Source organism: Dama dama, chromosome 20 (assembly GCF_033118175.1).
Source record: "Dama dama isolate Ldn47 chromosome 20, ASM3311817v1, whole genome shotgun sequence".
Classification (NCBI taxonomy): Eukaryota; Metazoa; Chordata; class Mammalia; order Artiodactyla; family Cervidae; genus Dama; species Dama dama.
This window is the reverse complement of record NC_083700.1, coordinates 88690658-88711983: the sequence shown is the minus strand read 5'-3', so window position 1 is coordinate 88711983 and position 21326 is coordinate 88690658. Positions and strand designations below refer to the sequence as shown.

At 42.6% G+C, this 21326-nt stretch overlaps 1 protein-coding gene across 1 annotated transcript in view; it reads left to right on the top strand.

Annotated features, from left to right (window-relative positions):
- The window catches only part of MROH7 (maestro heat like repeat family member 7), a 66637-nt gene that overhangs the window by 15171 nt on the left and 30140 nt on the right, over positions 1-21326 (top strand). The window contains exons 3-5 of the mRNA XM_061121806.1: positions 10914-10948; positions 11740-13045; positions 20916-20989. Coding sequence (XP_060977789.1) covers positions 11815-13045; positions 20916-20989 — 1305 coding nt within the window. The 5' untranslated portion in view covers positions 10914-10948; positions 11740-11814. The remainder of the gene's footprint in view (positions 1-10913; positions 10949-11739; positions 13046-20915; positions 20990-21326) is intronic.

The window sequence follows — 21326 nt, the reverse complement described above, 5'->3', positions numbered from 1 at the left end:
ACAAACAAGAGATAGGTGAAGGGGAAGGAAGGGATGGTTCTGTCCGAGGAAGGCCCAATAGAGTCCTGCTGCTTACATGATCAGACAAAATATTTGTGGGATAGTGGTTAAATCTGAAGATTCCCAGGTGGCGTTAGTGGTAAAGAACATCTGCCAAGGCAGGAGATGTAAGAGACCTCTTTTCGATCCCTGTGTCGGGAAAATCCCCTGGAGGAGGGCACAGTAACCCACTCCAGTATTCTTGCCTGGAGAATCCATGGGCAGAGGAGCCTGGCGGGCTATAGTCTATAGGGTTGAGAAGAGTCAGACTTAACTGAACTAACTTAGCACACATGCACACACAGTGGTTAAATCTAAACCCTAATTGCATAAAACCATGATGTCTAATTGTTGTTGTTGTTCAGTTGCTAAGTCATATCCGACTCTTTGTGACCCCATGGACTGCAGCATGCCAGGGTCCTTTGTCTTTTGCTATCTCCTGGAGTTTGCTCAAATTCATGTCCATAAAGTTGGTGGTGCTATCTCGCCATCTCATCCTCTACCGTCCCCTTCTCCTTTTGCTCTTGATCTTTCCCAGTATCAGGATCTTTTCCAATGAGTTGACTCTTTGCTTCAGGTGGCCAAAGTATTGACGCTTTAGCTACCAATACTTCTAATTGGTAGGATTTAAAAATCAGAACAGGACTAAAATAAAAGATAACAATGGTATGTAAGTTGGCTGATTAGTGTTAAACTCTCCTGCTGTCTCTTGTTTCTTGATTTTTCTGAAAGAGGATAGCAGATAACAGTATTATCTGTTATATTTTGGAGTATAATTTTGGATTTTTCTATTTAAAGTATCCACATTAAAATGGCTAGAGTAATTGTAAGGAATAGACATAGAATATGTAAATTTCATACAAATAGAAAAGGGGGAAAAAAAAGAAGTGACAGAAGAAAGGCAAAATCAGTAATCCTAAAGAAAGGAAAAAAGAAAAAATATTAAAGAGGAGAGATTCTATTGTACTTCCAGTAATGTCAAGGTAGCTCCTATCAGACCAACCCCCTAGAGATAACAATTATGAACTTTGGACAAAATATGAAGAACAACTAACTACCTGGAAGCTCTGGAAAGAGATTAAAAGAAGGAAGAAACTAGAAGAGAGCCAACATTTAGAAGAAGGGACAGCCACCATGTGCAAAAATATGTAAAAGCTCACAAACTTAATATTGAATCAAAGAAGCCAGAAGCAAAAGAGTTTGTGCTGTATAATCCCATTTGTATAAAGTGTAGAAGCAGGCCAGTCTAAAAGATCTGTAAGAAATCAGGCTAGCAATTACCCTTGCTGCAGGACATACTGACCGGAGGATTTCTGGGATCCTGGTAGTTTCTATTTCTAGATCTGGGTGCCTGCTACACGGGTGTGTTCTCTTGGTGAAGAGTCATCCAAAATCGACTTGGTATGTGCAGTTTTCTGCCTGTATCATGCTTTGTGTTAGCCATTCACTTGTGTCCTACTCTTTGCAACCCCATGGACTGGGGCCCACCAGGCTCTGTCTGTGGAATTCTCCAGGCAAGAATACTGGAGTGGGTAGCCATTTCTTTTTCCAGGGGATCTTCCTGACCCAGGGATTGAACTAGGGTCTCCTGCATTGCAGGAAGATTCTTTACCGTTTGAACCACCAGGGAATCTGACATGTATATGATGCTCCGGTATATACTTTAAATGTTGAAAAGGAAGCAGAAACAAGGTGGATAGGCAAGCAAAAGCAGCATGGACATGACCTTGCTGCAGGTTGGAGGCGGCTGGCAGAGGGGAAAGCCTGTTCTGCAGGACATTACTGAGAAGACGGGCCAGAGTCTGGGCTTCTGACATTGAGGCCTTCAGCCAGGATGAATGGGGTAGAGTTGGGTGACAAACTTTGTTTTCTTGGGCTCCAAAATCACTGTGGATGGTGATTGCAGCCTTGAAATTAAAAGACATTTGCTCCTTGGAAGAAAAGCTATGACAAACCTAGACTGCATATTAAAAAGCAGAGACATCAATTTGCCGACAGAGATCTGTATAGTCAAAGCTATGGTTTTTCCAGTAGTCATGTACGGATGTAAGAGTTGGACCATAAAGAAGGTTGAGCATTGAAGAATGGATGCTTTTGAATTGTGGTGCTGGAGAAGACTCTTGAGAGTCTCTTGGGCAGCAAGGAGATCAAACCAGTGAGCCCTAAAGGAAATCAACCTTGAATATTCATTGGAATGAGTGATGCTAAAGCTGAAGCTCCAATACTTTGGCCACCTGATGTGAAGAGCCAACTCATCAGGGAAAAGGCCCTGATGATGGGAAAGATTGAAGGCAGGAGGAGAAGGGGATGACAGAGGATGAGATGGTTGGATGGCTTCATCAACTCAATGGACATGAGTTTGAGCAAACTCTGGGAGATGGTGAAGGACAGGGAAGCCTGGCGTGCTGTAGTCCGTGGTGTCGCAAAGAGTTGGACCTGACTTAGCAACTGAAAAACAGCAAGAATAGAGTTGCAGGGTGAGTGGATTTTATGAGAAGACTTGAATGCCAGGTGAGGAAATCAGACTTTGTCTGAGCTGGACAGAGCTAGGTCATTTCCAGGCAGTGGAGGGTCTGAAGATGCCTCCTTAGAAAGGACATCTCCCTGCTTCTTCCGACTGTGTAGGCATAGAAGGGGCCTCATTGGCTGGGAACTCTGAGTCATGGTGACCTCACAAAGACTGCAACACCAGAGCTGGGGGGGAGAGCCTAGGTAAGCAGGGGGGTGGCTCTGGGAAAGTCCCGGGGTGGGGGCAGCCGCCACAGCCTCCACAAGGCAGTTACCACCTTGACCCCACCCCCCTGGGTAAAAGTCTCCCTCTGGCTGTAATTCCACTCTTAGAACTTCGTACCTTTGACTTAAGGCTGAATTTTCTGTTACCATGTGGATGCCCCAGGTGGAGGTAACACATTGAACTTTACAACACTTTCTTAAAGCTCATGGGCAAAGCATTTAGTATATCAAGTTCTGAGAATGTGGTGGGTGGGAGTCTGGGGGAGGAGAGGGAGAGTGAGATCCAGGGAGGGAATACCATGGACTAGGGGGAGAGGGTGCAGAGAACTGAAAGCCAGACTTGGCCTTTTGCTCAAGGCCCCCACCCAACCATCACCCATAGGGAGGAAGGGACAGTGAGGATGGACATTTACTGGGGAACTGCTGGGGGCCAGATGCTATGAAAATTCCTATGTGCATTATCACATTTTATTCTCTATGCTTATCTCATGGATTGAGTATTAAGATAGATATGCAGTGTGGGGAAGCTTCCTTCCCTGACTCACACCTCTGGTGAGAGAGAAAGCAGGTTTTGAATTCAAGTTCAGCTGATTCCAAAGCCCTGGATTTGTGCTTTATAGCTGGGCATTGGGAGAGATGTGTTGTTTTTACTGGACTTTTCCTGTAGGATAGAGACCTAAGAGGGTTTCCCAGGTGGTGCTAGTGATGATGAACCTGCTTGCCAATGTAGGAGACATGAGACACAGGTTCAATCCCTGGGTCAGGAAGATCCCCTGAAGGGGGGGGATATGGCAACCCACCCCAGTATTCTTGCCTAGATAATCTCATGGACATAGGAGCCTGATGGGTTACAGTCCATGGGTTCGCAAAGAGTCAGACACAGCTGAAGTGACAACACATCACAGAGGCCTAAGAGTGGCAGAGGGAATAAGGAATGAGAAGTGGGAAGATGTGGTCTCACTGAGTGACTCGTACCTCGGAAATCTCTGGGATCCTGGAGGGAAACTTGAGAGCTAAGAATACCTGGGTTTGAATCCTTCCTCTGCCACTTGCGGGAGGCTTTGTAAAAATCTACTTATATCCCCTGAGCAGTCTGAATTGACATGCCAGTAAATGAGGATGATGATACCTGTCTTGAAGAGTTGTCATTCATTCATTTCCTTCTTCTGTTAATATTTTCTGAATCTTGCTGTGGGTACTAGGACTGTGCTATGTCTTGGGAAAACAGGAGTAATAGGTATCCACGAAGCTCATTTTCTAAACTGGAGACACACAGGTAAACAGAGCAATTCTCTGGTACAGGTGATCACATGAGGAGGGCACCTCAGCCAGATCTGAGGGTCCTAGGAATGTTCCTAGAGGAAAGGAATGTTTCCTTTCCTCTGGCATCTGGAATATGACTAGATGTTAGCCAGGGGAGTGATGAAGTGGTGGGCAGTCTGGAGGAAGGCTGCAGGAAGAGGAAAGAGTATTTGCAAAGGCCCCTTTGGAAGCACCAGAAGAAGTTTGAAAGGGGCTCAAGCATGCAGCTTGGGAAAGGATGAATGGAACTGAAGAGATGGAGGGTAAGGCCTGGACTGAGGGTCTTGGCAAATGAAACATAGACATCAGATTTAAGATCCGAGTGTCTCCCCTTGTGAACTGTCCATTAGCTATGTGATTATCACTTTGGGAAGGAGTGGAGGGAGAGAGCTTGAGAAAAGGCTGATTCCTGGGTCCCCTCAGAGCTGCAAAGTGGAATTTCTAAGGGTGAAGCCTGAGAATCTTTTTTTTTTTTTAATTAATTAGCTTTTATTTTTGTCTGTGCTGGGTCTTTGTTGCTCTGAGCGGGTTTTCTTTAGTTGTGGCAAGCCAGGGCTACTCTCTAGTTGCAGTGCTTGACTTCCTCATTGCAGTGGCTTCTCTTGTTGCAGAGCATGGCCTCTAGGGCTCTGTGTGCTCCGTAGTTGTGGCTTGAAGCCTTAGTTGCCTCGAGTTATGTGGGATCTTCCCAGACCAGGAATCAAACCAGTGTCCCCTCAATTGCAAGATGGATTCTTAACCACTGGACCACCAGGGAAGCCCTGGGAATCTGTCTTTTAGAAAATATAACCCACACCTCCACAGTCTAAAAAGCCATGAAAAGTTACAGAGGGATTCTAAGAGGGGTGTGGCATGGTTGAATTCACACTCATTTTTCCTTTATCATACTTTTGGCCACACTGTGTAGCATATGTGGGATCTTAGTTCCCTTCAGTTCAGTTCAGTTGCTCAGTCATGTTAGACTCTTTGCAACCCCATGGACTGGAGCACACCAGGCTTCCCTGTCCATCACCAACTCCCAGAGCTTACTCAAATTCATGTCCATTGAGTCGGTGATGCCATCTGACCATCTCATCCTCTGTCGTCCCCTTCTCCTCCCACCTTCAATCTTTCCCAGCATCAGGGTCTTTTCAAATGAGTCAGGTCTTTGCATCATGTGGCCAAAGTATTGGAGCTTCAGCTTCAACATCAATCCTTCCAATGAATATTCAGGACTGATTTCCTTTAGGATTGACTGGTTTGATCTCCTTGAAGTTCAAGGGACTCTCTCTTATCTGTTACATGCATTAAAAAGAAAACCTGTTGTACAAAACACATAGCATAGAATTTACTATCAGTGACAATTGGTACCTTTATAATGTTGCACAATTATCACCATTATCTAGCTCTATAATATTTTTGTTGCTCCAAAAGGAAACCCCATACTCATTAAGAGGTCTCTTCCCACTCTCCCATTTCTCCTGCCCATGACAGTCTGTCTGCTTTAATCTGCTATTAATCTCTCTAGATTTGATTATTCTAGATATTCCATAAAAATGGAATCATATAATATGTGTCTTTTTGCATGTAGCTTCTTTCACTTAGCATAATATTTTCAAAGTTTACCATATTTAGCATGTATCAGTACTCAATTCTTTTTATGGCTAAATAATATTTTATTGTGTGAATATACCACATTTTTTTAATCCATTTACCAGTCAATGGACATGTTGATTGTTTCTACTTGTGAATACTGCAGCTGTGAAGTTTTGTGTCCAAGTTTTGGTTGAAACATCAATTTTCAGTTATTTGTGGTATATACATAAGAGTGAAATTGCTGCATTATACGGCCATTCTAGTTTAACTTCCTGACGAACAGCCAGGTTGGTTTTTATAGAGGTCACATGATTTTCATTCCCACCAGCAACGTTTGATGGTTCCAATTTTTCTATATCCTTGTCAACACTTGCTATTTTCCATTCTTCAAATTATAAACACCATAGTGGGTGTGAAGTGCTATCTTAGTGTTGTTTGGTTTGCATTTCCCTAATGACTAAGTGTCCTATTCAAGTTGTTTGCCCACTTTTATTTTATTTTATTTTTTTTTATTAGTTGGAGGCTAATTACTTCACAACATTTCAGTGGGTTTTGTCCTACATTGATATGAATCAGCCATAGAGTTACACGTATTCCCCATCCCGATCCCCCCTCCCACCTCCCTCTCCACCCGATTCCTCTGGGTCTTCCCAGTGCACCAGGCCCGAGCACTTGTCTCATGCATCCCACCTGGGCTGGTGATCTGTTTCACCATAGATAATACACATGCTGTTCTTTCGAAACATCCCACCCTCACCTTCTCCCACAGAGTTCAAAAGTCTGTTCTGTACTTCTGTGTCTCTTTTTCTGTTTTGCATATAGGGTTATCGTTACCATCTTTCTAAATTCCATATATACGTGTTAGTATGCTGTAATGTTCTTTATCTTTCTGGCTTACTTCACTCTGTATAATGGGCTCCAGTTTCATCCATCTCATTAGAACTGATTCAAATGAATTCTTTTTAACGGCTGAGTAATATTCCATGGTGTATATGTACCACAGCTTCCTTATCCATTTGTCTGCTGATGGGCATCTAGGTTGCTTCCATGTCCTGGCTATTATAAACAGTGCTGCGATGAACATTGGGGTGCACGTGTCTCTTTCAGATCTGGTTTCCTCAGTGTGTATGCCCAGAAGTGGTATTGCTGGGTCATATGGCAGTTCTATTTCCAGTTTTTTAAGAAATCTCCACACTGTTTTCCATCGCGGCTGTACTAGTTTGCATTCCCACCAACAGTGTAAGAGGGTTCCTTTTTCTCCACATCCTCTCCAGCATTTATTGCTTGTAGACTTTTGGATAGCAGCCATCCTGACTGGCGTGTAATGGTACCTCATTGTGGTTTTGATTTGCATTTCTCTGATAATGAGTGATGTTGAGCATCTTTTCATGTGTTTGTTAGCCATCTGTATGTCTTCTTTGGAGAAATGTCTGTTTAGTTCTTTGGTCCATTTTTTGATTGGGTCATTTATTTTTCTGGAATTGAGCTTCAGGAGTTGCTTGTATATTTTTGAGATTAATCCTTTGTCTGTTTCTTCATTTGCTATTATTTTCTCCCAATCTGAGGGCTGTCTTTTCACCTTACTTATAGTTTCCTTTGTAGTGCAAAAGCTTTTAAGTTTCATTAGGTCCCATTTGTTTAGTTTTGCTTTTATTTCCAATATTCTGGGAGGTGGGTCATAGAGGATCTTGCTGTGGTTTATGCCGGAGAGTGTTTTGCCTATGTTCTCCTCTAGGAGTTTTATAGTTTCTGGTCTTACATTTAGATCTTTAATCCATTTTGAGTTTATTTTTGTGTATGGTGTTAGAAAGTGTTCTAGTTTCATTCTTTTACAAGTGGTTGACCAGTTTTCCCAGCACCACTTGTTAAAGAGGTTGTCTTTTTTCCATTGTATATCCTTGCCTCCTTTGTCAAAGATAAGGTGTCCATAGGTTCGTGGATTTATCTCTGAAGTTGTTTGCCCATTTTTAAATTGGGTTGTTTATCTTTTTGTTGTCAAGTTGTAAGAGTTCTTTATTTATTCTAGATACTGGATTTAATCAGGTATATGACTTATAAATATTTTATCCTTTTCTGTAAGTCATCTTTTCACTTTCTAATAGTGCCTTTTGATACACAAGTTTTTAATTTTGCTAATGTTCAGTTTGTCTATTTTTTCTTGTTTCTTGTGATTTTGGTGTCATATCTAAAAAACCATTGCCAAATCCAAGGTTATGAGGATTTATCCATATATTTTCTTCCAAGAGTTTTACAATTTTAGCTCTTATATTTCGGTCTTTTGTCCATTGTGATTTAAATTTTATATCTAGTGTGAAAGAGGCCAACTCTATTCTTTCAGATGTTGATTTCCAGTCATCCCAGCATCATTTATTGAAGAGAATATTTTTTCCCCATTGAACAGATTTGGCATCCTTGTCAAAGATCAGTTGACCATAGATACATGGATTTATTTCCTGACTCACAGTTCTATTCCATTAGCCTATGTGTCTATCTTTTTCCAGTACCATACTGTTGAATGCACCTTTTTTTTTGAATGCACTTTTAAAGGAAGAATTTTGTGGCTCAATTTGGAAAATGGTTTGTTGGGAGTGACCCAGTGCACAGGGACCCTTGTTGACAGGGCAATTCCAAGACAGAGTCCCAAAGCAGTGGGAGCTGTACTAGGGTTTAGCAGTGGTGATGGAAATATGAGGAGATACTTGGGAACTTTTCTGGAGCTAGAATTAGCAGAACTCAGCCAAATTTGGATTCAGCAAGTCAAGAAAAGCATAGTCAAGGATGATATTGTGTCTGGCTTGGATTATGATTCCAGTGCCTTGCAATGTAGGAGAATAAGAGGATCTGATTTGGAGGAATGATGGCAAAGTCTGCTTTGGATTTTCTAGAACTGACGTATAACAATGTCAGATGTGTGTGTGTGCATGTGTGTGTACATATTCATACAAGTGCCTGACACATTCCAGGCCTATACATCTGATAAATACGTTCTCAGTGAGGAACTGGAAGATCCACTGATAGTTCCTCTTCCTGAGAGCCCCAGAAACCCTTATCAAGGGCCTGGAAGGTTTCATAAAGGTGAAGGAGAAAGGATGGGATTCAGTCAATGATTCTCACTCTGTGATAGGGCTAGGTGGTTTATTGCCACCCTCTGTTCTCCTCAACTCGGGCTCCAGGACCTGGGGGCAAAGACCAGTAAGCAGCTATATAGCAACCTCCTTTAGTTCCCCTGGGTCCCACCTCCGCAACCACCAGTCTTCCTAATGCACAATATCCCTTTGGTGGAGGCTAAGATGTGGGCTGACTATCTAAGCTCTGAAGACTCATCTGTGTGTTGCAGGGTGGAGGAGGAGGATTGAGGAAACAGGAGAAAGTGAAGGAGTTCTGCTCTTTTCTCATAGATAAAGGAGGTTCAGCCTGGCTTGAGACCCATGGCTTTTTGCCCAGTGACCCAGTATTATGCATTTGTTGTGTCAGAGGAGTAGAGATTATGTTCTTTCACAAGTTAAACCAGGTAGGCCTTCCAAAATCCTACTGACTGTATCATAGGCTGTACCTGACTCAGATTTTTTCCAGGTTGAAAATGCCTCCTTTTGATAAATACCGCGTGTGTTTGTATGTGTATGTGTGTGTACAGAGTAGAGAATATGGGAGGGGTGATCCAGGGTATTTTGGAGCCCTAAGGCTTTTTACAGTTTTCAGGCTCCTGTTTAAGTAGAAAAAGACAAAATTATGAATACAAAATTACGTGCAGGCCCTTTGGAAACGAATTGTACGAGCAAGGAGCCTTGAAATTTTAAATTTCATTAGCTTCAGGGTAAAATCACCGCTGGTGCTGATGGTAGGTGAGCCTTCCTTCCTCTGAGGCAAGTTGCAAAGCTCTGCATGGACTGCTGGCTTGGGGGTGAAGGAAGGTCCCACTGGGCTCTCAGCACCTTACTCTGCTCATAGTGCCTCACAGACAGTAACAGAATGAGCAATTTAGAGAAGGCCTTCAGCGGGCCAAGAGGGCTCCATGCCAGACGCTGAGACTTTAACCGCCCTGGGTGGCTAAGAGTCCCCCATTATTATGGCTTTATGTTCCCCATATTAGAGATGAGGAGGATTGGAGAGGGGAGTGTCTCTTGCTCAAGTTTACTAACACTATTAGGAGGATGAGCTGGGATTTGAACCCAGGACAATGTGACTATGAATCTATATTTTTTTCAAAGCCAAGCCATAAGGTACACAGCAAAATGTATGATATGAGTACATGATTTAATGAATGAGTTAGTGCATGAATGAATAAGAAATGAACACGTTATGAAATGAGCTAGTGACGGAATGGATGAATGAATGAAGAAGAGATAAAAGGATGAAATAACAAGCTCATTTATTGAACATTTACTATGTGCCTGGTGCTGTGCTAGACTCTTTTATTTTATTTATTTACTGTAATGTTTGGCTGCACTGGGTCTTTGTGGTTGCCGAGGGCTTTCTCTAGTTGTGGTGAACAGGGACTATGTTCTAATTGCATCGTGCGAGCTTCTCATTGTGGTGGTTTCTCTTGCTGTGGAGCACGGGCTCCAGGACGGGCTGGGGGTGCTAGACTCTTGTGGATCTTATGGTTTAGTGAGGAAACCGGATATTGTGTGCCAAGAAAGGGGAAGTGGGCAAAATGCCCTGGGAACTTACAGGTGGACCTCACCTGTCTGTGGGACCTGAAAGGCTTGTAGCATATAAGCTGAAATCTGAAGGGGTGAAGCTGTAGGTGTTAGCTAGGGAAAATGACTGAAGGATGCTCAACCTGCGGAGGGCCAGACTTAACCTGGGAGTGTGACTCTGTAGAAACCCAAAGAAGTTTAGGGATGTTGGAATGAGGGGGTGCAGAGGTAGAGGGATTATGAAGGGGCAAGAAGGGTGAAAAAGGACTTGGGGCCAGATGCAGAAAGGCCTTTTAGGTCCCATTATGGTTTTGGGATGCTGTCCTGAAGACAGTGGGAAGCCATGGAGGGTAGGCAGTCAGGTGGCATAAAGAGGTGGTCTTGGCTTCCCTGAGGGCCTGTGGGGTGACCTTCCTCCCCTTGACCTCCACTTCCTTGAGCATACAATGGAGTAAGCATATCTAACTCCCGGGACTCTGTGTGTGTGTGTGTGTGTGTGTGTGTGCGCGCGCGCACAGGGGGATTTTGTTAGCACAAGTGTGTGCCTGGCCTTTAGACTTTGCTCAGTAAGTACCGAAAAAGCCACTCTTGCTTGACTTGATCTCCTTTCACATCTCCTCACAGGGGCCCACTCCTGCTTAAGAACACCATGCATGCAGGTGAGCTGTCCCTACGATTCCCATAGGGAGGGTGGCCCAGGTGTGGGAGTGGGGTAGGGTAAGGTCTAGTCTTTCTGGGATGGGATGGGATGGGGTGTGGGGATTGTGGAGTTCACCCAGCAGTGAGATTCCTGGGCTGAGACAGGCTTGCTTTGGATGATAGCCCCAGGTTCTCCTCCATTTAGTCTGCCTCACCCAGAGCAAACTGTTAAGGGCAGTGGGCAACTCTGCCCAGGCTCCTTTGGGTATCTAGTGCCACAGCCATTCACAGAGTAGTTCTAGCAACTTAGGAGTTGGCTGGAAGTAGTAAATAAGGAGACTTCCCCTTCTCCTTTTCTACCTTAAGGTGGGAGAGGTTCCTCATTTGTCTAGTATTCATGGACTTCCTACTGCGGACCTAGTATTATGTTAAGTGCTGGGGATGCCCCAGGGACTAAGACGTGCACAGTTCTCGCCAATGTCCCCACTCATCTCTAGGAGGGGCTGGACCACTAAACAAGTCATTGGAATTAACTGCCATGTATCATTTGCTTGGAGGAGTAGGATCAGGGAGGAGAGTAGGGGGAGGTTCCAGGCCAAGGAAAATACATTTAAGGACTGTGAGCTGAAAGGGGGTGGGGTGTGTTCAAAGAAGGGAACACAGGGGATGGGGCTGGAGCTGAGAGAGCTGGGGGAGAGCCAAGTAGGATGGAGCTGGACAGGTGGGCTGGGCATGGTCATGGAGGTCATCCATGGGGAGCCATGGAAAGGTTTCAATAGGTGAGGCTGAACTTGCCTTTTCTGTCTCTCAGGAGCACTGCAGGGAGCTCGACAGTCAGCTATTGGACAGAAGGGGGCAGTGGCGCTGACAGACCTCCAGACCGGGCATGGCCTTGGGTCCAGGGGCTAGTCTGGTCCTCTGTGAAGACGCGAACATGACACCCAATCTCAACTCCACTGAGGCCCCTGGTTTGGGCTCTGGCATCATCTCTGGGCCCAGTCTGGACACAGACCTTGTTACTCTCTTGAATCCACCCCTGAGTCCTGGCGTGGCTCTTGTTCCAGATCTTAATCCAACTCTGATTCTGGTCTCAGAGGAGGCCCCTGGCCTAGAGTCTGATAACACCCCCAGACTTGATGACAGCAGGTCCACGACTCCAGGTTCCCTCCAGATCACTGCTGCCCACTCTGGTGAAGCCCTGGCTTTGGATTCCAATCACCTCTCAAGGCCTAACTCACAGAGGACCCTAAGTCCAGCCTCAAACCTCATTCTGAGCCCCCGCTCTATAGAGGCCCACAGTATAAGCTCGGGGAGCCACGCTGGGCCAAATTTGGAGGAGGCTGTCAACTCCCGCTCAAGCAATCTTTTTGATTTGGGTCAGAGCAACTCCAATCCTTCCAGGCCTGAGACAAACCCATTTATAACGCCTTATTCCAAAGACTCCCTTGTTCTGGGCCACAGCATCTCCAGGCCAGGTTCAAAAGCTCTCCTTATTCCAGCCTCAACTTCTTCTCTGGATCCTGACTCCAATCAGCTGCCTAGCATGGACTCAGGGAACATATCCAAGCTGGACCTGAACGCGGCTTCAGGTTCTCCTGAGTCCCTTATGCCAGACACGAACGAGACCATTACCTTGGTTTCACATAACATCTCTGGATCTGTTTCAAATAGAGCCTTTGGTGCAGTCTGGAACACAAGTTCCAAGGGAACAATCAGCGTGGCTTCAAATGGCAACCCCAAGTCTGATTTGAACATGACCGTCACTCAGGCCTCATGCTTGACCCTGGTTCCTGGTTCCAACGACGTCGTCAGCCTGCACTCCAGTACCCGTGGACCCAGCTCCACCGTTTCGCCACCCTCGTGCATGACCCTGATCCTGGGCTCCAAGGAGACTCTGAGCCTGGGTTCCAGCCTCATCTTCAGCGACACCTCCACCCTGACACTGAGCAGCCAGCAGGAGTGTTTCGAGGACAGCAGCATCCACACCGTGCCTCTGGAGGTGAATCTGGGGAGTTGGAGTGAGATGACTAGTGTGGAGGTGGGCCAGTTCCCGCCGGGGCTCCCCACTGGTGACACCACGAACAAGGACTCCACGGCCTTCCAGGGCATCCCTCAGGGTGAGTAAGGCCAGAGTGCCAGCCCCAGAGAAGGCACTGACTTGGAAGAACTCTATTCAGATTTGTAGGGCAGGGAGGGAAGAGGAGAGGGGAAGGAAGGAAACACCATATAATGGATAACACGCGATACATTAATTATACACGAGAGATCTAGTGGTCAGCCCCTGCTTGCTGTGTGACTTGGGACGAGTTACTTAATCTCTCTGAGCTCCAATTTTCTTAACTGTAAAATGATATTCCTTATGATACTTTCATTCTGTACAAATTACAAGTCATCTAACTATACCTTCCTTTCTTTCTTGATGAATTTCAGGTCTGGCTTCTCAGGTCAGAGCTTGACCAGTGGAGCAGGCAGACCTGAGGTTTTCAGGTTCCCACCTGAGTGAAGCCTTGGGGTCCTGTCTTGAACCTGTGACTCACTTCTGATGTGCAAGAGTTATGTAAATGAATCCCCCATCAGTTTTTGATGTTGTGAAGATCACTTCCCAGTTATTTATACCTCCAAATATTTTTATTTGCTCATTTACCAATACCACATTGCAATTTTTAAAAATTACCATGGCTCTACAGATATGCATTAATATCTGAAAGAATGCCTCTTTAAAGTTCTTAAGATTATTTCAAGGACAACAGACTCCATACCATGCCCTGGAGGCTATTCAAACATCCTCATTCTTCTGTATACGTTTGTCTAGGTCCTCAAAAAATCTTTCTGGCATTTTTGTTGGAATGTTATTAATATATCCATCTGTTCAAGTGAAATGGAGTGAAACTGGGGTTCAGCTTCATTCCTTTACTTGTGGAGTCCAGTTATTATTGTGATATAATTCACGTACTATACAATTTGCCCATTTAAAGTACACAATTCAATGGCTCTTGGTATATTACTTGATAAATCTTTTAAAAATTGTAGTAAAAAATATATAACATAAATCTGCCATTTTAAACATTTTTAAGTGTTTAATTCAGTGGCATTAGTCACCTCACAATATTGTGTAAAATTACCACTGTCTGTCATCCCAAATAGAAGGTCTCACCATAAAGCTGTAACTCCCCATTCCCCATTCCCAGTCCCACATGAACTCTAACCTGCTTTCTGTCTCCACGAATTTGCCTGCTCTAGGTAACTCATGAAATGGAATCACACATTTGTTCTTTTGTATGTGGTTTACCTAGCATAACGTTCATCTGTGTTGTAACATGAATCAGTACTTCATTCTTTTTTGTGGTTGGATAGTATTCTAATGAATGGACCACATTTTGTCTGTGGACGAATATTTGGCTGTGATGAATAATGCTGCTATACACATCAGCTCACAAGTCTCTGAATCCTTGCTTTCAATTCCTTTAGATATATACCTAGGAGTGAAATTGCTGAATCGTATAGTAATTCTTATTTAGCTTTCTGAGGAAATGCCAAATTATTTTCCATAGCAGCTGTACCATTTTGTACTCCCTTCAACAATGTACAGAGGTTCTAATGTACAACGGGTTCTATTGCTGCACTACTAAACTCTCCTTGCCAGCACTTTTTATTTATTTATTTATTTATTTTAGAAAACACTTTTATAATAGCCATCCTAAAGCGTGTGAAGTAATATTTCAATTGTGATTTTGATTTGCATTTCCCTAATGACTAATGAATAACTTTGAACATTTTTTAATATGCTTATTGGACATTTGTATAATGTCTTTTGCCTATTTTCAAATTTGATTGTTTTATTTTTTATTTTTAATTCTGTGGCATGCTACACAGCATGTGGGATCTTAGTTCCCTGACCAGGGATCAAACTCATGCCCCCTGCATTTGAAGCTGGGAGTCATGACACAGGACCACCAGGGAAGTCCCCAGATTTAGTCGTTTTTTTGTTGTTGAGTTTAGGAGTTCTTTGTATATTCTGAATATTAATTCCTTATCAGATATACAATTGGTAAATATTGGCACCCGTTCTGTGAGCTGTCTTTTCATTCTCTTGACATTGTCCTTTGATGCACAAGTGTTTAAGTTGATGAGAATCAATTTGTCTACTCTTATTATCTGTTACCTTGGTGTTACGTTTAAGAAGTTTTTGCCTTTGGTTATACTCCAATACAAAATAAAAAGTTCTTTTAAAAAAACGATGTGTTCCCTAAAGTGCTAAAAACAAACAACATGCAAAAAAGAAAAGAATTGTATTTTTTGAGCTGAATTAAATGGAATAATTCTGTAGTCTGAAAAATAAGAGAAATTACTGCCATATCCAATGTCATGAAGATTTCTTCCTATGTTCTCTTCTAAGAGTTTTATAGTTTTAGCTTTTAAGTTTAAACTTTGAGTTAATTTTTGTGTACAGTGTGAGGAAGGGGTCCAACATCATTCTTTTGCATGTGGATATCTAGTTTTTCTAGCACTATGTATTGAAAAGAGCATTCTTTTTCCACTGAAAGGTCTTGGTATCTTTGTCAAAAATAAATTGACCATATATACGAGGATTTATTTCTATTTTATTCCATTGGTCTTTATGTCTGTCCTTATGCCAGTAACACACTGTTCTAGTTTCTATAGCTTTGTAGTAACTTTGAAAGGAGGAAATAAGAGTCTGCCAACTTTGTTCTTTTTCAAGATTGTTTTGGCTACTTAGGATCAATCTTTGCTTTTTAGTAGGATAATTGTATAAAATTGTAGTTTTAAAAACAATGTATTTTCAAACTGCATTTGTTTTTTAAAAAGTTTTCCAAGATATATAACATGTATCAGTAAAATACGTAGAGCACACTACTAAAGTGTACAGCTTGGTGAATATTTACCTACATATACACATTGGTAACTCCCACCCATATCAAGACCCAGATCTTTTTCAGCATCCCAGAACCTTCCCTTGTGACCCTTTCCAATCAATATCCCTTCTTCTGGGGTTGTTCGTTGTTCAGTTGCTAAGTCATGGACTGCAACATGCCAGGCTTCCCTGTCTTCACTATCTCCTGGGGTTTGCTCAGATTCATATCCACTGAGTCAGTGATGCTATCTAACCGTCCTCTGCCATCCCCTTCTCCTTTTGCCTTCAATCTTTCCCAGCATCAAAGTCTTTTCCAGTGGGTTGGCTCTTCGTGTAGGGTTTTTCAGTCTTGGCACTATTGACGTTTTGTGTTAGATAGATCTTTGTTTTGTGGGTGTGGGTGCATGGGGGCTGTTCTATGCATCACAAGATGCATCCCTAGACTCTGCAGAAGATACTAGTAGGAACATTCTCCCTCACAAGTTGTGACAATCAAAGATGTCTACAGACATTGCCAAATGGCAAATAGGGGTCAAGATTGCCTTCAGTTATCAACAGTCACAGAAGGAACAATTCTTCGCATTTGTATCACCATAGACTAGTTTTGCCTGTTTTTAAACTTTCTATCAATAGGATACTACTGTTTATACTGTTTTGATTCTGGCTTCTTTAGCCCATTATATCTAGCGGATTCATCCACATTGTTGCATGTGTCCTAGTTGATTCTTTTTATTGTTCTGTAGTGCCTGAAAAATTCCATAGACGGAGGAGCCTGGTGGGCTGCAGTCCATGGAGTCGCTAAGAGTCGGACATGACTGAGCAACTTCACTTTCACTTTTCACTTTCATGCATTGGAGAAGGAAATGGCAACCCACTCCAGTGTTCTTGCCTGGAGAATCCCAGGGATGGAGGAGCCTGGTGGGCTGCCGTCTATGGGGTCACACAGAGTCCGACACGACTGAAGCGACAGCAGCAGCAGCAGCAGCAGCAGTGTTCTATCTTATGAACATACCACAGTTTGTTGATTCATTCTGACGGACATTGGAATTTTTCTACTTTTTGGATATTATGAATAAAGTTACTTTGAACCCTTCTGTACATGTCTTCTAGTGCAAAGATATACTTTTTCATCTAGAAGAGGAATTTCTGGGTCATAGCATAAGCACATGTCCAGCTTTAATAGATACTGCAAAATTTTCAAAGTGGTTGAATTAATTTACTCTCTCACATGTGAGACTTCCAATTGCTCAACATTCTGACAAACATTTGGTAGTCAGTTTTTAAAATTTTAGCCATTCTGGTGGGCATCTAATGCCAGTTCAATGTGGTTTTCAATGGCATTTTTTGATGATTACTGATGTTAAGCATCTTTCAATATGATTATTGTCAATTTGTACATCCTTTATAATGAAGGGCTTGTTCAAGTCTTTTGTTCATTTAAAAAATTTGTGATGTCTTTTTCTTATTGATTTGTGGAAGTTCTTTATATAATCCTGCTATGTGTATGCAAAAGTTATGACAATAGTGTTATATTTTCCTCCATAAGTTTTACTGTTTTGTCTTTCACATAAAATTTATAAAGCATTGTGCATTAATTCTGGAAAATAGTTTGAGAGAGGGACTTAAAAGGCTCATTTTCCCCCCATGTGAATATCTAATTGCTCTGGACCATGTATTGAAAAGATCATAATTTCCCCCACTGAATTGCAGTGTCACTTTGAGGTAAATCAAGTGACTGTATATGTGTAGGTTTATTTCTGGACTCTTTCTAATTCTTCGTTTGTCTATCCTCAACCATTGCCTTAATTACTGTGTTTTACAGTAAGTCTTTTTATTTAGTAGTACGACTCCTCCCCTTTGTCGAGATTGTCTATTTGTTCTTTGTCAGGATTGTCTATTCCAGGTGCTTTACTTTTCCATTTTAATTCTAGAAGCAGCTTGTCAATTTCCATAGAACAAAATAAAAATCTGTTAGATTTTCATTGGAATTTCATTGAAACTACAATTTATGCAGCATTGTCTTCTATATAATACTGTTTCTGAGGCTTCCCTGACGGCTCAGTGGTATAGAATCCACTTGCCAATGCGGGAGACATGAGTTGGATTCCTGATTTGGGAAGATCCCACGCGCTGCAGAGTAACTAAGCCTGTGTTGCTAAAACCGCAACTATTGAGCCTGTGCTCTAGAGCCGGGGAGCCGCGACTGCTGAGTCCAGGTGCCACAACTACTAAGCTCACGCCCCTGGAGCCTGAGCTCAGCAAGAAGAGAAGCCATCGCAATGAGAAGCCTGTGCACCGCAGCCAGAGAGTAGCTCCTGCTCTCCACAACTAGAGAAAAGCCCATGCAGCAACTAAGACCCGGCACAGCCAAAAATAAACAAATAAATAAAAAGTGAAATGGCATCTAGATCAAGAAAGTGAATTAGATGATACTGTTTCCAACCCATAGTTCATTTATATTTAATGTAATTATGCATAGTCAAACATTTTTTAAATTTTTAATTGGCCTATAGTTGATTAGCAATTGTATTCTTTATTCTGTTTGGTCTATATTTCTTTTTTTCTCCTTTTCTGGTTTTCAGATTGCTTTTCCTCCCTCTTTTCTCCCTTACTTGTGTGGAAGTTATATACTGTTTAAAGTCTGTTACTGATTCTCGAGAAGCTACAACGTGTGTTTTTAATTAATCACAACGTCCAAACTAGTCAATGCATTTATCTTCCTCCCAGATGATTTAAACATGTTAACCTCATTTAACACCTCCTCTCCCATTTATATGCTCTTCTGGTAATGTATGTTAATTTTATCTTTTCTTTTTCTCAACTCTATGAACATTATTATTATTTTATGTAGTTAATGTTCTTATATTTACCCAAATATTAACCTCTTTTTTTTTTTTATTTGCTTGTTGCATCTCAGACCTTCATCTGGGATTAATTTCCTTTTGGCTGAAATACACCCTTTTGCTTTAGTGAGCTCTGCTGTTGCAAACTCTTTCCATTTTTACTGAAAATGCCTCTATTTATCCATCATTCTTTTAAAAATTTGAAATAATAAAAACTTGCAGAAAAGTTGAAAGTACAGTATAAAATGTTTTTTCTGAATTGATAAGTTGCTAAGTGATACCCTATCAATCTTGAATTTTAGTATGTGTTTCTTATAAAAAACGATAAAAATTAACCATCAAAATCAGGAAATTAACACTGATACACTGCTACCATTCAATCCTCAGGCTCCATTCAAATGTCACCAATTGTCCCAGAAATATCCTTTATTAAAAAAGGATCCAGGTCAGAATCATTCATTGCACTTTTCTGTCTCATCTGTTTTGTTTCCCTCAGCCACTAGATCTTCCTTGACTGTCATGACCTTGATACTTTGGAAGATCATAGGCCAGCTGTTTTATAAGATTTGCCTAATTTTGGGCTTGTCTGATGTTTTCTCATGATCAGATTCATGTCATGCTATTCATGCTATTCCCAAAGATGGTGGGAATAGCACAGACATGATGCTGGGTTTTTCTCACTACATTCTATCTGGTGGTGTATGATTTTGATTTGTTCCATTACTGGTGATGTTCACTTTGATCACTTGAGTTCAATGGTTGCTGCCAAGGCTTTCCACTATAAAGTCATTATTTACCCCTTTGTCATAAATATGCAAAAAATACTAGAGAGATCCTTTGAAACTATGTAAATATCCCATTTCTCATCAAACTTTCAATTTAGTTATTTCTTTTTTTATATTAGCATGGACTTATAATTTCTTTGCTTACTTGATAGACTATATAATCTATTGTTACCATCATTTATTGTGATACAGAAGCTTTCCCCTGTTTGACCAAGGAATACTCTTTGAGCAAGCTTTTACGTCTTTTTGACATATCCTCACAATTTCTTGGGCTTATTTCCTTGTTTTCAGGTACAAGATGTCTCAGACTCACCTGCACTTTCTCTGCCCGAGTCCTAGAATCACCTCATTCTCCTAGGAGACTTGTTCCCTTTAGTGGACAAGAATGCTTAGAAGAAGCCAATGTTTTAGTGCTAGCTGTATTGACTATCACTGAGATGTCTTTGCTTCTCACTGTTGACTCCATCCTCCAGTAGACCCCGGAGGTTGGTGGCCAAGATGTCCCTGAAGCTCCAGGGTCTCTCTCCTTGGGCTTCCCCTCATCGCCTTAAGTCAAGGACTCTGTGGGCCCTGCTCAGCCAAGTGCCCACACCTGGACCAGTCACTGTGGCTGGAGGCATGGAAATCTCTTACCGAGCAAGCATGATTTCCAGATCCACCTTTATCCATTTGTGTGTTTATTAAAGTATAGTTGATGTATAATAAATATTATATTGATTTCAAGAGTAAAGCCCATCCTTATTTGAAGAGGGGTGATGGGTAGGCCTTGTAGCTTCACCTACCTATATGAAATGAATAGCCCGCAGGGAAGACAGAGGCTTTGCCACCAGAAGAAAGATGAGGAACTGTGGGGCTAACAAAATAGCAATTATCTATTAGGTTGGCCGAAAGGTTCGTTCAGGTTTTTTTGTTAGATGTTATGGGAAAAACTGAATGAACTTTTGGCCAACCAATACTATAACAAGTAAGAGTTTAACTATAAAGTGTGATAACAACCAAGAGAAGAGAACCGAATGATGCATGACAGGATCACAGTGGGCCCTCCGTTACTCTGAAGGTCAGGGGAGGTGCTCTGAGGAGTGGCGGGCAAGCAGACCTTATCCTCTACCTGGGCAAGGGGGTCTGACAGTGGAAAGGCCCAGGTAGAGGAAAACAGCTTGTGCAAAGGCCTGAGAGCAAAGCCTGCTGGGCCTGGAAGGAGGCCAGTGTGGTGGGAGCATGGTGAGTGAGGGGAGAGTGGGGGGAAGTGAGCTGCGGAGGTGGGCAGGGGAGACTGACCTGGCAGGGCCTTGAAGGCACTGATAAGGATGCGAGCTTTATGCTCTGGGACATGGGGTGCCCCTGAAGGGTTTTAGGGATAGGGGCTCAGTCTGGCTGCTGAGGAGGTAAAGCTTGGAGGGGCCCCATGCGGAAGGGGAGATGGGATTCTGCTGCACTGTACCTTTACCCTCCCTCTTCTTTTCTTCAATGGAACTACGACATGCAGGAGCCTTCGATGAAGAAGCCGCATGCCTGGTGGAGGTGCCAGGGCAGAGAGAGGATCGTGGCAAAATGGCTCTGGTATGCTTCCTGCCAAACCACCTCCCCGCCACCGATTTCCTGGGATGCCCTCTCCCTCCACCTCCCACTCCACCCTCAGCATTTCTCTTTTCTCTGCCAGATTCTTCTCTGCTCTATGGCTTTATTAGTTTATCTTATTTCTTGTCAGTCTCTCGCACTGGAATCCATTCTCCATAAATCAGGGAGTTTTGTCTGTCTTATTCTCAGCAGTATTCTTGGAATCTAGAGCAGTGCCTAGCACATCCTAAGTGCTTGATAACAGTTGTTTTTTTTTTCAACAACTGAATGAATTGTGAAGGTCTCTAAAAGGGGAAGAAAAGCTGGAACAACCCTTTTC